A 21,004-nucleotide genomic window follows, 5' to 3' on the forward strand; every position below is an offset into this window, starting at 1 on the left:
TTAGAAACCCTCTAGAGATCTTTCTATTGTTAATTTCTAATTTAATTTTGTAGTGATTAGAGAATATAACTTGGTATGACTTCTATTATTTTACACGTGCTATAGTTTGTTTTATGGACCATAATATGGTCTGTCTAGGAAATTCACCAAATTCTTAATACGGTGAATTTTCTGTGTATACTTGACAAGAATGTGTATTTTGCTGTTAGGTGGAATGTTCTATAAATGTCAATAATCTGAAGTTGATTGATAGTGTTATTCAAATCTTGTATATCTTTGCAGATTTTCTGCCTACATTTCTTTCAATTATTGACAACATTATTGAAATCTTAGGGCTACAATTTTGGATTTCTCTATTTCTTCTTTCAGTTCTATCAGTATTTGCTTCATGTATTTTGAAGCCCTGCCATTAGATGAGTAAATGTTTGAGATTGTTATGTCCTCATGACAAATTGACCTATCAGCATGAAACAATCAGCTTTGTCCCTAGTAATATTTTTCATTCTGATATCTATTTTGTCTGATATTAATAGAGCCACTGGAGCTTTGATTTATATTAGCATTGGTTGTCCTCTTTGTGGAACTGTGAGTCCATTAAACCTCTTTTTTCTTTGCACATTACCCAGTCTCGGGTATGTCTATCAGTGCTCTTTCGTTGTCTCGAAGGCACTCTGTTTCTGACCAGGCCCATTTCCCTTGGGTCCTTTTTAAGGAGACCCTGAGGAATGGCTTTCTCATTTGCTTGGTGGCTTGGTCTGTCTGTCCATCTGCATGGTGGACGCAGCCAGTCTGGTGCTCCTGAGCTCCCGTCTCACCATCCTGTCCCATCTGCTCTCATGGGGTATGAGCCTCTTCCTGCAACAACAGGTCAGAATACTTTGGGGCAGCAAGTAGGTCAGCTTCCTGGTCCCTTTAGTTATACTCAGTACATTGCCAGCATTGATGGGAGGTGCAGGTTGTTCACACACTTAACTCCAAAACTGCTTGGGAATCCACGGTCAAATTTTGCAGTAGTTAGGACCTGGAAATGTACAGAAAGCTGTCTCATCTTCCTTTGACTGAGTTGTTATGGAGATAACTCGAGAGATAATCACTCGTTCTGCTGCTACTCCCATCGCACATCCCTTCTGCATGATTACTGAAATTTATGGTACAATTCATTGACAGAGAGTCCAAGTACTGTGAACTTTGTGACTCCATAGCAAACATCTACTGGGAAGAAGGCATCCTAGGATTTCTCATCTGTCTTGTTCCTCACCTCCTCCTAGGCAACATCATTTCTTTATGGCTCTGTAACTCGCTGGCCTACCTCATCAATACCTATGCACTCTGGTGGGGCATGGCAGCTTACGCCTGTAATCCCGATACTTTGGGAGGATGAGGTAAGAGGATCGCTTGAGCTCAGAAGTTTGAGACCAGCCTGGGCAACAAAGTGAGACCTCATCTCTATAAAAAAAATTCAAAAAAATTAGCCAGGCATGACGGCATGCACCTGTAGTCCCAGCTACTAGGGAGGCTGAGGTGGGACAATTGCTTGAGCCCAGGAGGTCAAGGCTACAGTGAGCCATGATTGTGCCACTGCACTCCAGCCTGGGCAACAGAGAGAGAGTGTCTCTCTTTCTCACACACACACACGCGTGCACGCATGCACGCACTGGACAGTGAGGTTTCTATGAGGAATGAAATGAACAGTATGAAGAGTTATTCTCAAGCTGTCACAGCACCGCTTGCCAGTATGTTGACCTATCCCTTTGTGCTGGTCTCTAATCTTATGGCTGTCAACAGCCATGGGCTTGCTGGTGGACTCTCTTCTTATACTACTTGCATACATTGCTGGTTCATGCTACAAAAACAGGGAAATATGAGCCGAGGAAATAGCTTGTTTTTCCCAAAGGATCCCTTTGGAAGACTTGTGTTGACCTGAGAATGTGAATTTGAAGATGTAGGGGGAGACAGTGACATTTCTATAGTCCCAGACACACCAAATTATGGGAGACAATGTTGATTTCTATATAGTGGTCCACACTTTTATTTTATTTTATTTTTGAGACAGAGTCTTGCTCTATCACCCACTCTGGAGTGCAGTGGTGCGATCTTGGCTCACTGCAATCCCCGCCTCTAGGGTTCAAGTGATCTCACCTCAGCCTGAGTAGCTGGGATTACAGGCAGGCACCACCACACCTGGCTAATTTTTTTGTATTTTTAGTAGAGACAGCATTTCACCATTTTGGCCAGGCTGGTCTCGAACCCCTGACCTCAAATGATCTGCCCACCTTGGCATCCCAAAGTGTTGGGATTACAGGCCTGAGCCACTGTACCTGATGACCTTTTTAAATGGTCATTTAGTCTTGGGAAATGAATAAATAAATAAATAAGTGTCAGAGGGACGACTGCCGGCCCCTGCGGGAGACAGGCAGAGTTGATGCATGATTGCCCTGCTGGTTGCTCTGTCTCTGTGAATGAGTCAGAGGCTCCAAGATAGAGAAACTTCTGCCTTCAGCAAAGGAGATGCCTCTCGTCACTCTGCCTCCCTTAGACACTGATTCCAGGGTTGTGGAAAGTAACACTCAGTAGGTGCTCAAAATAGTCTCTAGCTGTTCAATACATGTTAACTATTATTGCTCCCATTTACAGGTAAGGAAACTGAGGCCGAGTGAAGTGAGATCACTTCTCCCACGCCACGCAGAGAGAGAAGAGCCAACACTGCCCTCCCCCAGGGCCTGGTCTCATAAGCACCATGGTGGTCAGTGTCCTCTGAAAGATAACAGCCCTTTAGAGGATGCTACAGTCCTCCTTCAGCCCCTCTTCCAGCCTGAATGTCCCCATCCCATCCATCAGGCTCCAAGGTGAAGGCGGAAGTGAGGCCAGAGGGGCAGTACTGTACCAAGTGAGGGCATGAGGAAGAGATGATGACATAGGCTGTCACTTTTACCACCACACGAACATTGGAGCAGCTGCTTTGTTTCTTCAAAGAACCTTGAAATAGCGAGGGGTTGGAGGAGGATGGTAAGGCATCCACAGAGTGACTGCCTGGTGCTAACATACCCTGGACACATGGATGTGGCCGTTGTCCATTCAATTATGCTTTTTCTAAAGAAATAGAACTTAAAGTAACAAAGCATAATATCTAACTAATGCTTACACTGGTTTACAAAAGTAACAAAATGTAGGCCAAGAGTGAAAGTAGTTTGGCCAGGCACGGTGGCTCACGCCTTTAATCCCAGGACTTTGAGAGGCCAAGGTGGATGGATCACTTGAGGCCAGGAGTTCAAGACCAGCCTGGCCAATATGGTGAAACCCCATCTCTACTAAAAATACAAAAATTAGCCAGGTGTGGTGGCGGGCGCCTGTAATCCCAGCTAACTGGGAAGCTGAGGCGTGAGAATTGCTTGAACCGAGGAGGCAGAGATTGCCGTGAGCCGAGATTGCGCCAGTGCACTCCAGCCTGGGTGACAGAGTAAGACTCCATCTCCAAAAAAAAAAAAAAGTGTGAAATGCGGCAAATATCTATACAGTTGGGTTCCTATCCACTAAGCCCACTAAGCTTTGTCCGCAGTTGCTGTGACATCTACCAGCAGTTCTCTCCCCCACTGTCCTCTGTTGTGCCCCCTACTTCTCTCCCCTCCACCCACCAGCTAGGGCAGAGAAATACTCAGGAGCCCTCCCAGGACTCATACACGACAGTGAGTACTAGGCTTAGTGTTGGCTTCAGGACAGCTTAATATTAACACCCCTCCAGGCAGCTGTTCTGCAGCTTTTGATTTCCTCTGGAACATGATTTAGGGTGAGGTGAGCACCTTGCTCTAGGAAGGTGTTGCTTAGAATGTGAGGTGCTCCCCACCTTCTAGGAATTATCTGACAGATGAGCCACTTTTATTGAGGGGACCGAGGCTTCAGGTGGGCTGGGTGAAAAGAGGTCAGGAATTTGAGACCAGCCTGACCAACATGGTGAAACCCATCTCTACTAAAAATGCAAAAATTAGCTGGGCTATGGTGGCATGCACTTGTAGTCCCAGCTACTCAGGAGGCTGAGGTATGAGAATCGCTCGAACCCAGGGGGTGGAGGTTGCAGTGAGCCGAGATCGTGCCACTGCACTCCAGCCTGGGCAACAGAGGGAGACCTTGTCTCAAAAAACAAAAAACAAACAAACAAAAAAAACCAGAGAGAAAAGAAAGAGAAGAGGTGGCAGACACACTCCATAGAGAAGAAATTCCCACCCACCTGCTGTTTTTTTGTTTTGTTTTGTTTTGGAGAGACAGGGTCTTACTCTGTCTCCCAGGCTGGAGTACAGTGGTGTATTCACAACTCGCTGCAGCCTCAACTTCCTGGGATCAAGTGATCCTTCTACCTCAGCCTCCCAAGTAGCCAGGACTACAGGTGCATGCCACCATGCACTGGCAAAAAAAAAAAAAAAAAAAAAAAGGCCAGGCACAGTGGCTCATGCCTATAATCCCAGTACTTTGGGAGGCCAAGGCAGGCGTATCACTTGAGGTCAGGAGTTCGAAACCAGCCTGGCCAAAATGGTGAAACCCCATCTCTACTAAAAATATAAAAATGAGCCAGGCATGGTGGCATGTGCCTGTAATCCTAGCTACTCAGGAGGCTGAGGCAGGAAAATCACTTGAGCCTGGGAGGCAGAGGTTGCAGTGAGCCAAGATCACGCCACTGTACTCCAGCCTGGGCAACAGAGTGAGACTCTGTCTCAAAAAAAAATAAATAAATAACAAAAAATTGTAGAGATGGGCTCTCCCTTTGCTACCCAGGCTGGTCTTGAGCTCCTGGGTTCAAGTGATCCTTCTGTGTCAGTCTCCCAAAGTGCTGGAACTACAGGCACGAGTCACCATGCCCGGCTGTCCACCTGCTTCTTATGTATAATCTCCACATGTGCCTGCCTAGTTCCCTTGTTCCTGGCATGGGTAAAATAAACAGGAGGAAGCCTTTTTAAAAAATCTTCCGCTTTCTGGGAGGTGCTAGACCCTTCGGCCATCAAATCTTGCTGGTTTGTTTTCATTGGCTCTAAGCACTGCCCAGCTGATGCGGAAAGACCTGCACATCCAGGTCTAGCCTAGGCCAGAGAGCCTCGTAGTTTTTCACAGAGGTCAGCACGAGATTTCCTCACAGAGAGGCTGAATGATGGGCAGGGAGTTCTGCTTCCCCTCGGGGCCTCAGTTTCCCTGTTGGGATGAGGAGGGTGGGCGTGGACTCTCAGAGCCACCTGGGAGACTGACATTCTGCTTCTCTAAGCCCTGGGCCCAGGTCCCTTCTCTGCCCTGGAGTAGCCGTCTCCCAACTCCTCATGGAGCAGATGGGGATGTGGTGGCTGTGGGGTACACTCAGTTGACTGTCCTCATCCCCAACAGGACTTGATCTTTGACCTGGGTGACCCTGTGAGGTGGGAGTACATGCTCCTGGGGACTGATAAGTCTCAGCTGTCCCTGACTGAAGAAGATGACAGTGGGATAAACGATGAGGATGATGTGGAAAATCTGGTGAGTCTCAGCAGCTCAAGAACCAAGGGAATGTGTGTGAAGGCTTCAGGGAGCCTGACAAGTGTCCCCAGCAGCATGTGTGTGGCAGTGGGGGATGGCCCAAGTAGACCAATGATCCATTCCTCAAAGCACGAAGGCTTGGGCAATTCCCTTATTTTACAGATGGGCACATTGAGGCCGCCCAGAAAGGCCAGTAGCCTACCCAGGACCTCCCAGTGGGTTAAGGAAGGGACAGGACTTGAAGTCAGATCTTCTGCCCCCCATATCATCCACCTTGTTCAGGAGTTGCCCTGCTCCTTTGAAAAGCATGCCCCTTGCCAGCCTGGGCAACATAGTGGGACCCTGTCTCTACAAGAAAATTTAAAAATTAGCTGGCTGTAGTGGCATGCACCTGTAGTCCCAGCTACTTGGGAGGCTGAGGCAGGAGGATCACTTGAGAATGGGAGGTCGAGGCTGCAGGGAGCTGTGTTCCTGCCACTGCATTCCAGCCTGGGCGACCCCACCCCACCACAAAAAATAAAAATAAAAATAAATTTAGAAAAAGAAAGTTGCAGAGCGGGGTCATAAGATCCCACTCTGCAACCCCCTGGGAGTCCCAGAGCTGGCTGTTCTCCATTCCATCCCACGTAGCCATCATGAGCCCCACACGCTGCCAGGCCTTTCCTGTCTGTTCTGTCAGTGCCTCTGAAAGTCATTGGCCAGGGCCTTACCCACATCACCAGCCTCCCTTCTCTGATTTCAGTTTCAGCCTTTATGTGAAATGGAGGCAGAAGGGTCATAGTTGTATTCATAGTAATTCTAATAGGTGCATTCGTCTGGCATCACAAAGCACCACAGATGGGGGTGCTTAAACGACAGAAATTAATTTTCTTACAGTTCTGGAGGCTGGAAGTCTGAGATCAAGGTGTGGACAGGGTTGGTTCCTTCTGAGACCCCTGTCCTTGGCTTGTAGACAGCTGTCTTCTCCCTGTCTTCACACTGTCTTCCCTCTGTACAAATCTATGTCCCAATCTGTTCTTATAAGGACATCAGTCTTTTTTTTTTTTTTTAATTGTTTTGAGGCAGGGTCTCCTCTGTTGCTCAGGCTGGAGTGCAGTGGCACGATCATAGCTCACTGCAGCCTCGAACTCCTGGGCCCAAATGATCTTTCCACCTTGGCCTCTTGAGTAGCTGGGACTACAGACACACACCACCACACCTGGCTAATTTTTGTTTTTCAGAGAGACATGGTCTTGCTATGTTACCTAGGCTGGTCTCGAACTCCTGGGCTCAAGCGATCCCCTTGCCTTGGCCTCCCAAAGTGTTGGTATTACAGGCATGAGCCACCGTGCCCAACCAACACAGTCCTATTGGATTAGGGCCCACTCTAATTGAACTCATTTGATCTTAATCACCTCTCTAAAGACCCTGTCTCTAAATACAGTCATTCAAACAGTAAGTGATCAAGACAATAACAAAACAAAGAAAACATACGAAAAATAAATAAAACAAATATAGTCACTTTCAGGGCTTAAAACTTCAACCTATGAATTTTAGGGGGTCGCCATCTATTCGGCCCGAAGTAAAAGGTAGTACTCATATGGTCCTTACTAAGCATTGGGATCTGTTGTATCTATTTAACCTGAAGTAACTCGTTAAAATCCCCACAGCCACCTGGTGAGGTGGGCACTGGTATTACCACCTGTGATTAATATGATCCCATTTTACCGATGGGAAGACTCACACACAGAGAGGTTAAGTCACTTACCCAAAGCGACACAGCTGGTAAGTGACAGAGCTGGGATTTGAACCTACACAGTCTGGCTCCACATTCTGGGTTCTCAGTGGTAACTCTGTTCCTTCCTGGGGCTGCTTGATGTGATATGCTTGGCACAGCAGTGTAGACTGCCTGAAAAGGGTGCTAAATGTTCTCAGCGTCCTCATCTCCAGAGACTGGGGACAGCTCGTGTGCAGTAAATCCGGGCATAGGCGTCCCCTGCTGGCTGTGGGGCATGGATCAGCCAGGGCCTGAGAGCCCAGCCCTGCAGGCAGCTGGCTTAGTGCCAGCATGGCTAATAATCAAACAGTTCCAGTCACAGAGTCCTGGTCCACCCTGGCCCAAGAGCCCTGCTCCTTTGAAAAGCATGCCCCTTGCCAGCCTGGGCAACATAGTGGGACCCTGTCTCTACAAGAAAATTTAAAAATTAGCTGGCTGTGGTGGCATGCACCTGTAGTCCCAGCTACTTGGGAGGCTGAGGCAGGAGGATCACTTGAGAATGGGAGGTCGAGGCTCCCATTCTCAGCAAATGGGAAATTTCACATTCACAGCAAAGATGGACAGAGGGCAACCCAAAGAGTCAGAGCCCAGTCATGGACCCCCAGGAAAAAACAGACCCCTGGTGACAGCCCACCCACCTGGCTGTCTTAGAGATTTTTGACAATACTAACTAACTGCTGACTGCTCACCTATTTTTGTCCCCTGCAACATGTCACAATTAGATAAGCAGGTGTCAGACGTATGAGCAATGTTTGTGGAAAAAAGGTTTTAAGATGAGAAAGTCTTATCCAAGTTTCTGTGATTATCTAGTTTGAGGACCATTTATCTAGATCTGGCCTTATTTCACAAATGGGGAAATTAAGGCTCAGAGAGGAAACAATAAGAGGCCAGGCATGGTGGCTCATGCCTGTAATCCCAGCACTATGGGAGGCCAACATGGGCATATCATTTGAGGTCAGGAGTTCGAGACCAGCCTGGGCAACATGGTGAGACCCACCCCCCCCATCTCTACTAAAAATACAAAAATCAACTGGGTGTGGTAGGCGCATGCCTGTAATCCCAGCTCCTCAGGAGGCTGAGGCAGGAGAATCACTTGAACCTGGGAGATGGAGGTTGCAGTGAGCCAAGATCATGCCACTGCACTCCAGCCTGGGCAACAGAACAAGACTCCATCTCTAATAATAATAATAATAATAATAATAATAATGTCAGCCAGACAGAGTCCCAAGGCCTTTACAGACATTATATCATTTAATTCTCCTAAAAGGTCCAGTTTACAGTTAAGAAAACTAAGGCTTAGAGCAGTTAACAGACTTGCCCAGGACCCCTTAGCTGGTCTTGGAGAGAGGGTGGGGCTTGGGCACCCTGACTCCAGAAACACCTCTCTAATCACGAAGGGCCTGCAGCCAGGGCAGGGGGTGCTGCTGTCCTAACCCAGGCAGGTATAGGGAAGGGCTCCCTGCCCAGAGTAGATTCCTCCTCTTCCACATCATGAGTCGTGCTCATGACCTCCAGTTCCCCTGGGGAAGCCAATGGACCACCTTGGCTTGGCTCTGCAGGCAGAGACAGAGCTTTGACCATAACTTCTGCTTCAAGGCCCTGACCAACACCACCTCCCCCACCCACTTCTCTCCCATCAGGGCAAGGAGGATGAGGATAAGAGCTTCAACATGCCCCACTCATGGGTGGAACAGATTGAGATCTCCCCGGAAGGTATTTTCTATTTGTGTGTTCACTTATCCTCTCCAGATCCAGTTCCTGGGCCTCTAGAGAGGTCTGCAGCAGCAGTGAGGCGGGGGGACACAGCAGGGAATGCCGTGCTCCACATTTCCACCCTTCCCACCTTCAGCTGCACCCTCTCTCCCTCCCTCCTCCCTTCCTGCCACAAGCACTCAGCTCTGACCCCGAGGCCCTGACACCAGTCAGGCACACAGGGCGACGCAGCTTAGTGAGCATGTGTGGGATGATGGCGTGTGGGCGGCAGCAAGGCCTGGGAACCCAGCCCATTCCCCTCTCACACTCTTCTACCCAGAGGAGGCTATGGGCAGTGCCCAGATGGTGCGGGGGGGTCTCAGGACCAGACAGGGGCAGGTAGAGAAGGCAGGAGGGCAGGGACTGTCATGCTCCATGTCAATATCTGCTGGTGCCCACCTAGGAAGCACCCAGGCCTATGGGGAGGGCATGGGCCATTTCATCAGGGTGGGAAGTGCCAGAGAGGGTGTCACGGGAACCCAGAGGAGGCACGTCCAGCCCAGCACTGGGGCTAGGGCCTGGGGATGGGTGAGCAGAAAGGGGTACCAGAAGTAGGCTAGAGGTCACCTGGGCAAAGTTTTGAAGGATCTGAAGGAGTCAGTCCAACAAGAGGAGGAGAGGATGATAGTGTTTCTGGCAGAGACCTGTACAAGCAAAGGCCTGGCAGTGGGTGGAATAGTGTGGTTGGCTGCGGGGCAGACCCTCTGATGGGGCTCAAATCCACTCAGATCTTGGATGGATTTGTGCTTCTGTCTGGCCTGAGAACCGCTCTAGGGCTGGGGCCACCTCTGGTGATTATTCTCCTCGGCCTCCCTGGATCGGGCTTGGGGCCAGAGGAGTTCAGTACACAGAGAACGGGCAGTGGATGGATGAGTAGCTGGGCAGGGCTGGCCCCCCCTTCCCCCAAACTAGGAAGGAGAGACCCCAGCTGACTGTGTCCACAGCATTTGAGACCCGCTGCCCGAACGGGAAGAAGGTGATTCAGTACAAGAGGGCAAAGCTGGAGAAGTGGGCCCCGTACCTCAACAGCAACGGCCTTGTGAGCCGCCTCACCACCTACGAGGACCTCGAGTGTAAGGGGGATTGCTCTGGCCATGGGTCCAGGCCCGCCCAGGGGCGGGGGTGGCTTCTACTCTCTCTGGGGGCATTGCTGGCCTCTGTGTGCCTGGAGTAAGTGGGGGTTAAAGACTAGGGGAGCTGGCCTGGCTGCAGCAAACATCCATCGGCCCCACAGGTACCAATATTTTGGAGATAAAGGAGTGGTACCAGAACCGGGAGGACATGCTAGAGCTGAAACACATAAACAAGACCACAGACCTGAAGACTGACTACTTCAAACCCGGCCACTCCCAGGCTCTGCGCGGTGCGTGGCTCCCCTATCCTGGGCCGGCCAGGAGCCTGGGGTAGAGGCCTCACACACCCTGTGGCAGGTGGTATATGGTGGGAGGAACCAGCATACATATTACACACGGGTTCTTGGGCAGCAAGTAGTAGAAGCTGCCCTGCCTCCCTCAGCAAACCTGATGTGTGGGAGGTCAGGGAAAGCTCAGAAAATCTAAGGAAACATGACAAATGCTCCTCCAGGAAAGCTAAAGGGGGCACCACATGCCTGTTCAGTGGCTGGAATCAGGCCAGAACCTCACCACGAGGTCGCACGGCGGAGGCCATATTTAAAGGAGGCAGTGCCAGGCACAGGGTCTCACACCTGTAATCCCAGTACTTTGGGAGGCCAACGTGGGCAGTTGAGCCCAGCGGTTCAAGACAAGCCTGAGATATATGGTGAAACCCCATCTCTACAAAAAATACAAAAATTAGCCAGGAGTGGTGGCACGTGCTTGTAATCACAACTACTTAGGAGACTGAGGCAGGAGAATCACTTGAACCCAGGAGGTCCAGGCTGCAGTGAGCCGAGATTATGCCACTGCACTCCAGCCTGGGTGACAGAGAGAGATCCTGTCTCAAGGAAAAAAAAAAAAAAAAAAAAAATCCTGACCAAGAAATTTACAAAAGAAAAGTACAGGGGTAATATACATTTTTTAAAATGATCAACCTCATTTGGAGGTTGATATTGAAAAAAAGAAACTAATAAGGTCCCTAACCAATAAAGGACCCATCTTATAACCCCCATGTTGGCAAAGATGAAAAAAATGGTACTACTGGGTGTGAACAAGTGTGGCAGCAACAGTCACTCTGTGTCACTGTTGATGTGACAGCAAATTGGAACTTTTATGGACAGTTGGGCAAAATATTGATAATGACCACAAAACGTGTATGCTTTTGGCTGGGCACAGTGGCTCACACCTATAATCCCAGCACTTTGGGTGGATCACCTGAGGTCAGGAGTTTGAGACCAGCCTGGCCAACATGGTGAAACCCTGCTACTACTAAAAATACAAAAATTAGCCAGGTGTGGTGGCAGGTGCCTGTAGTCCCAGTTACTCGGGAGGCTGAGACAGGAGAATCACTTGAACCCAGGTGGCGGAGATTGCAGTGAGCTGAGATCGCGTCACTGCACTCCACTCTGGGTGACAGAGCAAGGCTCCATCTCAAAAAAAAAGTACACTTTTGGACCCAGCTACTCCATTGCTGATAATTTATTCTTAGCAAATAATGGACAAGAATGAAAAATGCACGATGCAGATGTTCATCATGGTGTTGGTAATAATCAGAAAAAGTTGTACACAACCTAAACACCCAGCAATAGGGGACTGGTTCCATAGCTAACCTCATCCATAATGTGGGGCTGTCTTCTCCCTGGGCCTGGGGTTGGACGATCAAGCCAGCAGCCATACTTCCTAGTGCTCATGTAGCTGTCTCCTCCCACCTCCCGCTCCCCACCCAGTGCACTCGTACAAGTCCATGCAACCTGAGATGGACCGTGTCATTGAGTTTTATGAAACGGCCCGTGTGGATGGCCTGATAAAGCGGGAGGAGACAGCCAGGACAATGACAGAGTACTATCAAGGACGCCCAGACTTCCTCTCCTACCGCCATGCCAACTTCGGACCCCGAGTCAAGAAACTCGCTCTGAGCAGCGCAGAGTCAAACCCCCGGCCCATTGTGGTAAGAGCTCGCCGGGGCTGGGAACAGGTCGCCCTCCTTCTCTGGCAGCTGATGTCACCTCTGAATGGTGAGAGCCCTGGCTCTGGGGTGACATTAAGGCCTGAGACATATCCAAGGGCACCAATGATGAACAAAGCATTTTACCAAATGTATTAGTCTGTTCTCATGCTGCTATTAAGAAATACCTGAGACTGGGTAATTTATAAAGAAAAGAAGCTTCATTGACGCAGTTTCGCATGGCTGGGGAGCCCTTAGGAAACTTTGCATCATGGCAGAAGGGTCCTTTTCACCAGGCAGCAGGAGCACGAATAAGGGTGGAGCAAAGGGGAAACCGCTTATAAAACCATCAGATCTCAGGAGAACTCACTCACTATCATGAGAATAGCATGGGGGAAACCACCTCCATGATTCAATTATCTCCACCTGGTCCCGCCCTTGACCTATGGGGATTATTACAATTCAAGGTGAGATTTGGGTGGGGGGACACGAAGCCAAATCGTATCACCAAATGCAACATCCTGGGGTTGTCTGGTGCCAGACTGTGCCCTCAACCGTGGGGCCAAGCATGTGTTATTTCCTTATTGTTATGCAAAAATACACGCTCATGACTAAACATTTGGAAAACATGTAAGAATGTAGAGAAAAGCAAAAATATCTCAGAATGGCATCTCTCATATATTACCATGGATTATAGGTTTGGTTTTGAGAGTTTTTTCTAGTAATTGAGATAGGGATCTGGGAATTGTAGTCCCTGTATTACCCACTTAACATGAAATTGTGCATTTTCCCCTCCATATCATTACAATTTAGTTGGCAACTGTGTGTAATGGCAGCATGCCAAAGAAGCTCTTTCTAGCAGTAAGGGATGTCTAGGGGTCTAGCAATGGAGTAGGCTGCCTGCAGAGGTGGTGAGCTCCCCATCTCTTGAGGTAGGCAAGCAGAGTCTTGAAGGAGCTGAGGAGGGGCCCAGCAACATACAGGACTAGAGTGGGGTGGCCCTGAGAACCCACGAAATCCATTGTCTGCTTAGCAGGAGGGGCTATTCCACATGAATCCCCAAACAACCCCAGACTCCAGTGTCCTGAAGGTCCGTTGCTCCTGCCTACGGGCATGCACAGAAATCTCTCACACCCTCATCCTTTGCTTGTTCTCGCCTCCCAGAAAATCACAGAGCGGTTCTTCCGCAACCCAGCGAAGCCCGCGGAGGAGGACGTGGCAGAGCGCGTGTTTCTGCTGGCGGAGGAGCGCATCCAGCTGCGCTACCACTGCCGCGACGACCACATCACAGCCTCCAAGCGCGAGTTCCTGCGGCGCACCGAGGTGGACAGCAAGGGCAACAAGATCATCATGACGCCCGAAATGTGCATCAGCTTCGAGGTGGGCCTGGGGACCATGGCGGGCAGGGGTCGGGTGTAGGAGGAACTGGGGCTCTTTGTCTTATTCCAGCAATTTGGGAGAAACTGGATGGGCACTGGTGAATTGTGGCCCCCAAATTCATCTTTGCCCCTTGGGAAAACCAAAAGTTCCCATCTGGGGACCCTTCTCTTTGCAGCTCCTCTGAAAATCTTCCCTTTTCTACCAAAAAAGAGAACTCAGCAGACTAAGACGACTCCTCATGTTCCCCACTCCTGGTCAGGGCAAACCTCAGATCCTAGGGAGGCTCTGGGGGAGGGGCTAGCCTTCCTAGTCAAACCCTTACTCTCCCGGCACAGTCCCCAGCTTTTCTGAGTCTTCAGTTTCTCTTTTATTATTATCTGTATTTTTATAAGTGAGAAAATTAAGGCTCAGAGAGGTTTAGCAACTTGCTCGAGGTCACACAGCTAGAAAGTGGCAGGGGTCGATTTGAACCCACGTGGTCCTATGCCCCGATCATGGCAGCCTCTCTGTGTTACCGAGGTGGTTGTTGTCCCAGGTGGAGCCCATGGAGCACACCAAGAAGCTGCTCTACCAGTACGAGGCCATGATGCACCTGAAGAGGGAGGAGAAGCTGTCCAGACATCAGGTCTGGGAGTCAGAGCTGGAGGTAGGGTCCTATGGAAGAGTGAGCAGGTGGGCGGTATCTTTGTTTTTGAGATAGGGTCTTGCTCTGTAACCCAGGCTGGAATGCAGTGGTGCAATGATGGCTGTACATCCCGGGCTCAAGTGGTCCTCCCACCTCATCCTCCCAGGTAACTGGGACTACTAGCGCACACCACCATGCCTGGCTAATTTCTTGTTTTTGTTTTTGTTTTTCAACAGACAGGGTTTTTCCATTTTGCCCAGGCTGGTCTCACACTCCTGAACTCATGCGATCTGCCCTCCTTGACTTCCCAAAGTGCTGGGGTTACAGGAGTGGGGGGTGTCTTCATCACGCCCTCCAACACTTCTCATTTCAGGTGCTGGAGATCCTGAAGCTTCGAGAGGAAGAGGAGGCGGCGCACACGCTGACCATCTCCATCTATGACACCAAGCGGAATGAGAAGAGCAAGGAATATCGGGAGGCCATGGTCAGTCCCAATCCCTTCTCCAGGACCCAGCTTTTCCTAGACCCCCCTGGCCTCCAGGGTGGTGGGGACCATGAGGGATTCTGCTGAGAAACCCTCTGTGGGGGATACGGTTATTGATACCATGTGGTCATCCTTGCTGCCGAGCCGACCATTTCTATGGTTCATCCCAAAAAGTACTTGGGATTTGGGCAAAGTCTCCCCCCATCCCCAGGGTCTGTAACCAAGCCAAGGCCTGTGGTTGGGAAAAGAATTAAAATTATGTGCCCACCTCTACTCAGGGCTCCCACTGAGGTTGCACCCTGGGTCAGTGGCCCCAGTGAGCTACCTCTGGCTCCAGGCCTGAGCTCTCCTGCTCTCCAGCACAGGGAGGGCATTCGGGTTACACCCTCGGGTTGCAAGGCCCCACCTGGTTTACAGGGCCGGCTTCTGAATCCCTTTCACCAATTTCTAAAAATAGTTTGGGGATCGTGAGGCAGGACGGTGCATCAGATGACCGTTCTCAGATCCCAGGGAAAGGTGTCTGCCCCCACGTCTCCAACTTCACTACCCGCTGTCTGCAGATGTAGGACACAGGCCCCAGGGTGGAAAAGAAAAGTGAAGGGAGTTACTGGCAGTTTTTAACTAACATCATTAATAACCACTACCATTGACTGAATAAGCATCTGCTGTGGATTGTCAGGCGTCAGGCTGCGTGCTTTACAGACATGATCCTGTCAGATCCTCAGAGAAGGAAACCAAAGCTCAGGTAGAGAGACACAAATTCATGTAAGAAAAAAAGAGTTGGCTGTCACCAGTAAACACAGGTCCAGAGGCTGGGCACGGTGGCTCACGCTTGCAATCTCAGCACTTTGGGAGGCCGAGGCGGGCTTATTATAAGGTCAGGAGATCGAGACCATCCTGGCTAACACGGTGAAACCCCATCTTTACTAAAAACACAAAAAATTAGCTGGGCGTGGTGGCAGGTGCCTGTAGTCCCAGCTACTCGGGTGGCTGAGGCAGGAGAATGGCGTGAACCCGAGAGGTGGAGCTGGCAGTGAGCCGAGATCACACCACTGCACTCCAGCCTGGGCGACAGAGTGAGACTCCGTCTCAAAAAAAAAACAAAAACAAAAACAAAAAAAACCCACAGGTCCAGAGACCAGCATGCAGGCCCTTCTAAGGCCTGTCTTGGAGGCACCATGCACCGGGACCGGGACCTGGCTGTGAGGTCTCGCTTTGTGCTGGCACACTGTTGATGCAGAGCTGGAGACGTCTCTGCAGTTCCTGCTGATCCAGCTGACTGCCCCTCACCCTTACAGGAGCGGGTGATGCATGAAGAGCACCTGCGGCAGATGGAGACCCAGCTGGACTACCTGGCCCCATTCCTGGCCCAGCTCCCGCCAGGAGAGAAACTAACACGCTGGCAGGCGGTGCGCCTCAAGGATGAGTGCCTCAGCGACTTCAAGCAGCGGCTCATCAACAAGGCCAACCTCATCCAGGCCCGCTTTGAGAAGGTGCCGCCAGCGCCTTTGTTGGGGAAGGGATCTCAGCATCTGCATCCAGAAAATGGGCCTAGGGCTGTCTGCCCACCACCTCACAGGCTTATGAGGGCCTGATGAGGGGGATGAATATGTCAATGCTTGGAGTTTCCAAATGACTGAGTTGTTCCTCCTCACACTTGTTTATCAGATAGATGAATGGATAGGGAGATGGATGGGTGTAGGTATGGATAGGTGGGTGGGTGGGTGGGTGGGGGGATGGATGGATGGGTAGATAGATGGATGAATAGATAGATAGATGGGTGCGTGGATTGACAGGTGGATAGATGGATGGATGGGTGAATGAATAGATGGGTGGGTGGATGGGTGGATAAATGGATGGATGGGTAGATGGATGGGAGGATGAATGGATGGGTGAGTAGACAGATAGGTGTATGAGTATATGTATGGATAGGTAGATGGATGGATGGGGGGGTGGATGAGTGGGTGGGTAGATGGATGAATGGTTGGATGGGTGTATGGATGAATGGATGAGTGAGTGGGTGGATGGATGGATGGGGTGGATGAATTGAGTGAGTGAGTGGGCAGATGGATGAGTGGGTGAGTGGATGGATGAGTGGGCAGGTGGATGGATGAATGGATGGATGGGTGGATAGATGGATGGATGATTGGGGGGATGAGTGAGTGGGTGGGTGAATGGATGAGTGGGTGGGTGGGTGGATGGATGGATGGATGGATGGATGGATGGTTGGGTGAGTGAGTGGGTGGATGGATGAGTGGGTGGATGGGTGAGTGGGTGGGTGGATGGATGAATGGATGGATGGATGAGTGAGTGGGTAGATGAGTGAGTGAGAGGGTGGGTGGATGGATGGATGAATGGAGGGTGGGTGGATGGATGGATGGATGAATGGATGGGTAGACGAGTGAGTGAGTGGGTGGGTGGATGGATGAGTGGGTGGGTGGATGGGTAGATGGATGGATAGATGGATGGATGGTTAGTGAGTGAGTGTGTGGATCGATGAGTAGGTGGACGGGTGAGTGGGTGCATGGATGGATGGATGGATGGATGGATGGATGGATGAGTGAGTGGATAGATGAGTGAGTGGGTGGGTGGATGGATGGATGGATGAATGGATGGGTGGGTGGGTGGATGGATGGATGGATGGGTGGATGGATGGATGGATAAATGGATGGGTGGATGAGTGAGTGAGTGGGTAGATGAGTGAGTGAGTGGGTAGGTGGATGGATGGATGAATGGATAGGTGGGTAGATGGATGAATGGATGGATGGGTAGATGGATGGATGAATGGATGGGTGGATGAGTGAGTGAGTGGGTGGGTGGATGGATGAGTGGATGGATGGATGGGCGAGTGGATGGATGGGCGAGTGGATAGATGGGCAGTTGGATGGATGAGTGGATGGACGGATGGATGGATGGATGGATGAATGGATGGGCAGGGATGAGTGGAGGGATGGGCAGAGGAATAGATGGGCAGATGGCTGGGTAGACAGAGAGATGGTACATTATAACAACTCCTAGTCCTTGACCCATTTTTGTTGGTCAGGCACACACCATGTAGTTCCCATGCACTACTAAGATTATGTCACTTAATCTTCACAAGGAGCTCTACAAGGGGAGGGGGTAGTACAATGACCCTCATTTTGTAGACAAGAAATTGCAGGTTCTGAAAATGCCAGTAACTTGTCCAGAGCTACATGGCTCTCTCAGTCTTGACCCCTGCTCTGACCTCATAGACATGACATCCCTATAAACATGACCCCATTGGCTCCCACCCAAGATATTTTGTGGTCCCTGCCTCTGTGGCAGCTATGGATAGGTGGCTTGTGTGGGTGGGGACAGTGGGGCCAACTGTCATGGGGCTGTCTAGTGACCAGTGGGCTTGCAGCCTGCAGCCTGGGTGAAGGTCAGCCTTGTCAGCCCTCCTTCTCTGTCCTCCCTGTGACCACAGGAGACCCAGGAGCTGCAAAAGAAGCAGCAGTGGTACCAGGAGAACCAGGTGACGCTAACACCTGAGGATGAAGACCTGTACCTGAGTTACTGCTCTCAGGCCATGTTCCGCATTCGCATCCTGGAGCAGCGCCTCAATCGGTGAGCAGGCAGGGCAGGCGGAGAGAACCCACTGGGAGGCTGGACCACCAGCTTTGTTACCCCTCACCGTCTTTCCTTGCCCCTCTGACTTCAGACACAAGGAACTGGCCCCACTGAAGTACCTGGCTCTGGAGGAAAAGCTCTACAAGGACCCACGCCTGGGGGAGCTCCAGAAAATATTCGCTTGATGTCTCTCCTGGGGCCTCAGCCAGAACTGCCACAGAAAGGAAACCTCTTCCCTGAAGCCTGGCTCCTGTGTTCCCTCTACCCAATCAATGCCTGTTTACACAGACACCTGGCCTCACTGCCAGCCCACCTCTCCTACAGCCCTGTTTGTTCCTGCTTCTCTTGTTTTCCTGTAAATAGACACACTTTTAATTGGCCATTTGTGCCTCGCACTTCACAAGCTCCAGCAGCAGGCTTTCTCTTCTTCCATTATCTATAGCCTGGGACCACCTGCTTCCTCCCCTTGGCCTGTCATTTACTTCCTGTCCTTCTCTCTGTTGGAATGTCAGGTCTTCACAGCACCTCTGCAGATGGTCCTGCAGCCATCTGCAAACAACTGGTTAGATCTCAGTGTGACTAGGGTGGCCCACCTCACCAGGTGGGATGGGGAAAGCTAAGATGCATGCCCCAGGATTTGAGGGCTGAATCCCAGATCCTCTTCTTACCAGATACCCATCTGTAGAATGGGGTAGTGTTGTTGCATTAAATAAGACTTGTGGCCAGGTGTGGGGCTCACACCTGTAATCCCAACATTTAGGGAAGCTGAGGCAGGAGGATCGCTTGAGCCCAGGAGTTTGAGACCAGCCTGGGCAACATAGTAAGAAAGACCCCATCTCTTAAAAAAAAAAAAAAAAAAGAGCCAGGCATGGTGGCATGAGTCTGTAGTCCCAGCTACTCAGGAGGCTGAGGTAGGAAGATCACTTTCACCTACGAAGTCAAGGCTGCAGTGAGCCATGATTGCACCACTGCACTTCAGCCTGAGCAACAGATTAAAATCCTGTCTCAAAAAAAAAAAAAAAAAAGACATAAAGCAGGGAGGCTGGAAATGGCACATAGAAAGCAGTCATTAAATGTTAGCTTAAAAACTAGCCAAAAAACACATGAAATGATTGTCAAATTCATGAGTCATCTGGGAAATGAAATGTCACAACCCCCTCTGGTGTGAAAAAAATAAAAAGTACTGGTGATGATGAGGAACAACTGGAACTCCCAAATACCCTTCCTAGTGAAAGTATAAATCAGTACAACCATTTTGGAAAACTGCTTGGCATTATCTATTAAATCTAAACTAAAGCCCAACAATTCTACCCTTAGATTCTACTCCAATCCATCATTCATCAAGTAAGAATGATGAACAACTCAACAGAAATGTAGATAGATAGCTATCGGCCAAAAGGCATGTGCTAGAATGTTCATAGCAGCATTATTGATAATAGCACCATGCTTGGAAGTTACCCAAATGTCCATCAAGAGCAGAATGGAAACAAAATACAGATATTTTGGGTTGTCCTTAACTGCTTAGGGAGAATGCTACTGGCATCTAGAGCATACAGGCCAGGGATGCTGCTAAACATTCTACAATGCCCAGAACAGCTCCCCACAGCAAATAATGATCTAGCTCCAAATGCCAATAATATTGAGGTTATAGAGTGTATTAGTCTGTTTTCATACTGCTGGTAAAGACATACTCAAGACTGGGTAATTTGTAAAGAAAAAGGTTTAATGGACTCACAGTTCCACGTGGCTGGGGAGCCCTCACAATCACGGTGGAAGGCGAAAGGCACTTCTTACATGGTGGCAGACGAGAGAATGAGAACCAAGTGAAAGGGAAAATCCCTTATAAAATCATCAGATCTCATGAGACTAATTCACTACCATGAGAACAGTACAGGGGAAACCACTTCCATGATTCAGTTATCTCCCACTGGGTTCCTCCCATATGTGGGAATTATGGGAGCTACAATTAACAAGATGAGATTTGGGTGGGGACACAGCCAAACCATATCATAGAGCAATGAAAACAAATGAACTTGCAACACAACTATATGGAATGATATGGTCGAACTGCCTAAGTATAATGTCAAAAGATTCAAGACACAAAAGTACATACTGAATGATTCCATTTATGTAAAGAACAAAAATAAGCAAAAGTAACTAGTGATATTAGAAGTCAGGACAACCATCACTCTTGGAGTGTGAGGGTTAGTGAATAGATGTGAGCATGGAGCCCTGGGAGGGGATTCTGGTTTCTGGTCATGTTCTGCTTTTTGACCTGGGTGTGTTCAGTTTGTAAAAATTCATCAACCTTGTACACTTACAGTGTGTCCTCTGGAGTGTTTTTAAGTGCTTGTTGTCATGAATGTAATCAAGCCTTTAGCCCTAACTTAAGAAATTCAAGGGAAGAAATGCATTTAAGAAGAACTTCCATCGAACAAGAACTTCAGGAAATTCAGGTAAATGACACTAAAAGGAAACATTCCTAACGTGGGACAATCTACTAGGTAAATGGCCTGATCTCTTCAAAAGATCGATGTCATACAAATAAAAGGTTGGGGACAGAAATGGAAAGAACTTAAAAGAGTCAAGTGTGCTGAATACTGATTGGTTCCTAGTTAGAAAAAAGTCATAAAAGGATTTTGGGATGACTGGGGACATGGGGAAATGGACTGGTTGTTAGAGAATTAAATTTTCTTAGCAGTGGTGATACAATGGTTATGTAGAATAAGGTCATTTTTATTTTATTTTTTTGAGACGGAGTCTCGCTCTGTCGCCTAGGCTGGAGTGCAGTGGCACGATCTCAGCTCACTGCAAGCTCTGCCTCCTGGGTTCACACCATTCTCCTGCCTCAGCCTCCCGAGTAGCT

General features: G+C 49.5%; 1 protein-coding gene and 1 pseudogene across 3 annotated transcripts in view; both read left to right on the forward strand.

Moving 5' to 3' along the window:
* DRC7 (dynein regulatory complex subunit 7) overlaps positions 1-18,520 on the forward strand; it is a 36,820-nt gene extending 18,300 nt beyond the window's left edge. For 2 of the 3 annotated variants that reach the window (XM_033218570.1, XM_033218571.1), the window contains exons 9-19: positions 5,362-5,490; positions 8,887-8,959; positions 9,943-10,071; positions 10,233-10,361; positions 11,841-12,061; positions 13,223-13,438; positions 13,974-14,084; positions 14,437-14,547; positions 15,846-16,040; positions 17,996-18,135; positions 18,230-18,520. In XM_033218570.1, coding sequence (XP_033074461.1) covers positions 5,362-5,490; positions 8,887-8,959; positions 9,943-10,071; positions 10,233-10,361; positions 11,841-12,061; positions 13,223-13,438; positions 13,974-14,084; positions 14,437-14,547; positions 15,846-16,040; positions 17,996-18,135; positions 18,230-18,323 — 1,548 coding nt within the window. In that variant the 3' untranslated portion in view covers positions 18,324-18,520. The remainder of the gene's footprint in view (positions 1-5,361; positions 5,491-8,886; positions 8,960-9,942; positions 10,072-10,232; positions 10,362-11,840; positions 12,062-13,222; positions 13,439-13,973; positions 14,085-14,436; positions 14,548-15,845; positions 16,041-17,995; positions 18,136-18,229) is intronic. The other variant, XM_033218572.1, reaches the window with a different exon arrangement.
* Positions 772-1,924, forward strand: LOC117088283 (annotated as a pseudogene).
* Positions 18,521-21,004: the final 2,484 nt, after the last annotated feature.

This window comes from Trachypithecus francoisi, unplaced genomic scaffold, assembly GCF_009764315.1.
Source record: "Trachypithecus francoisi isolate TF-2019V2 unplaced genomic scaffold, Tfra_2.0 Lachesis_group10, whole genome shotgun sequence".
Taxonomy (NCBI): Eukaryota; Metazoa; Chordata; class Mammalia; order Primates; family Cercopithecidae; genus Trachypithecus; species Trachypithecus francoisi.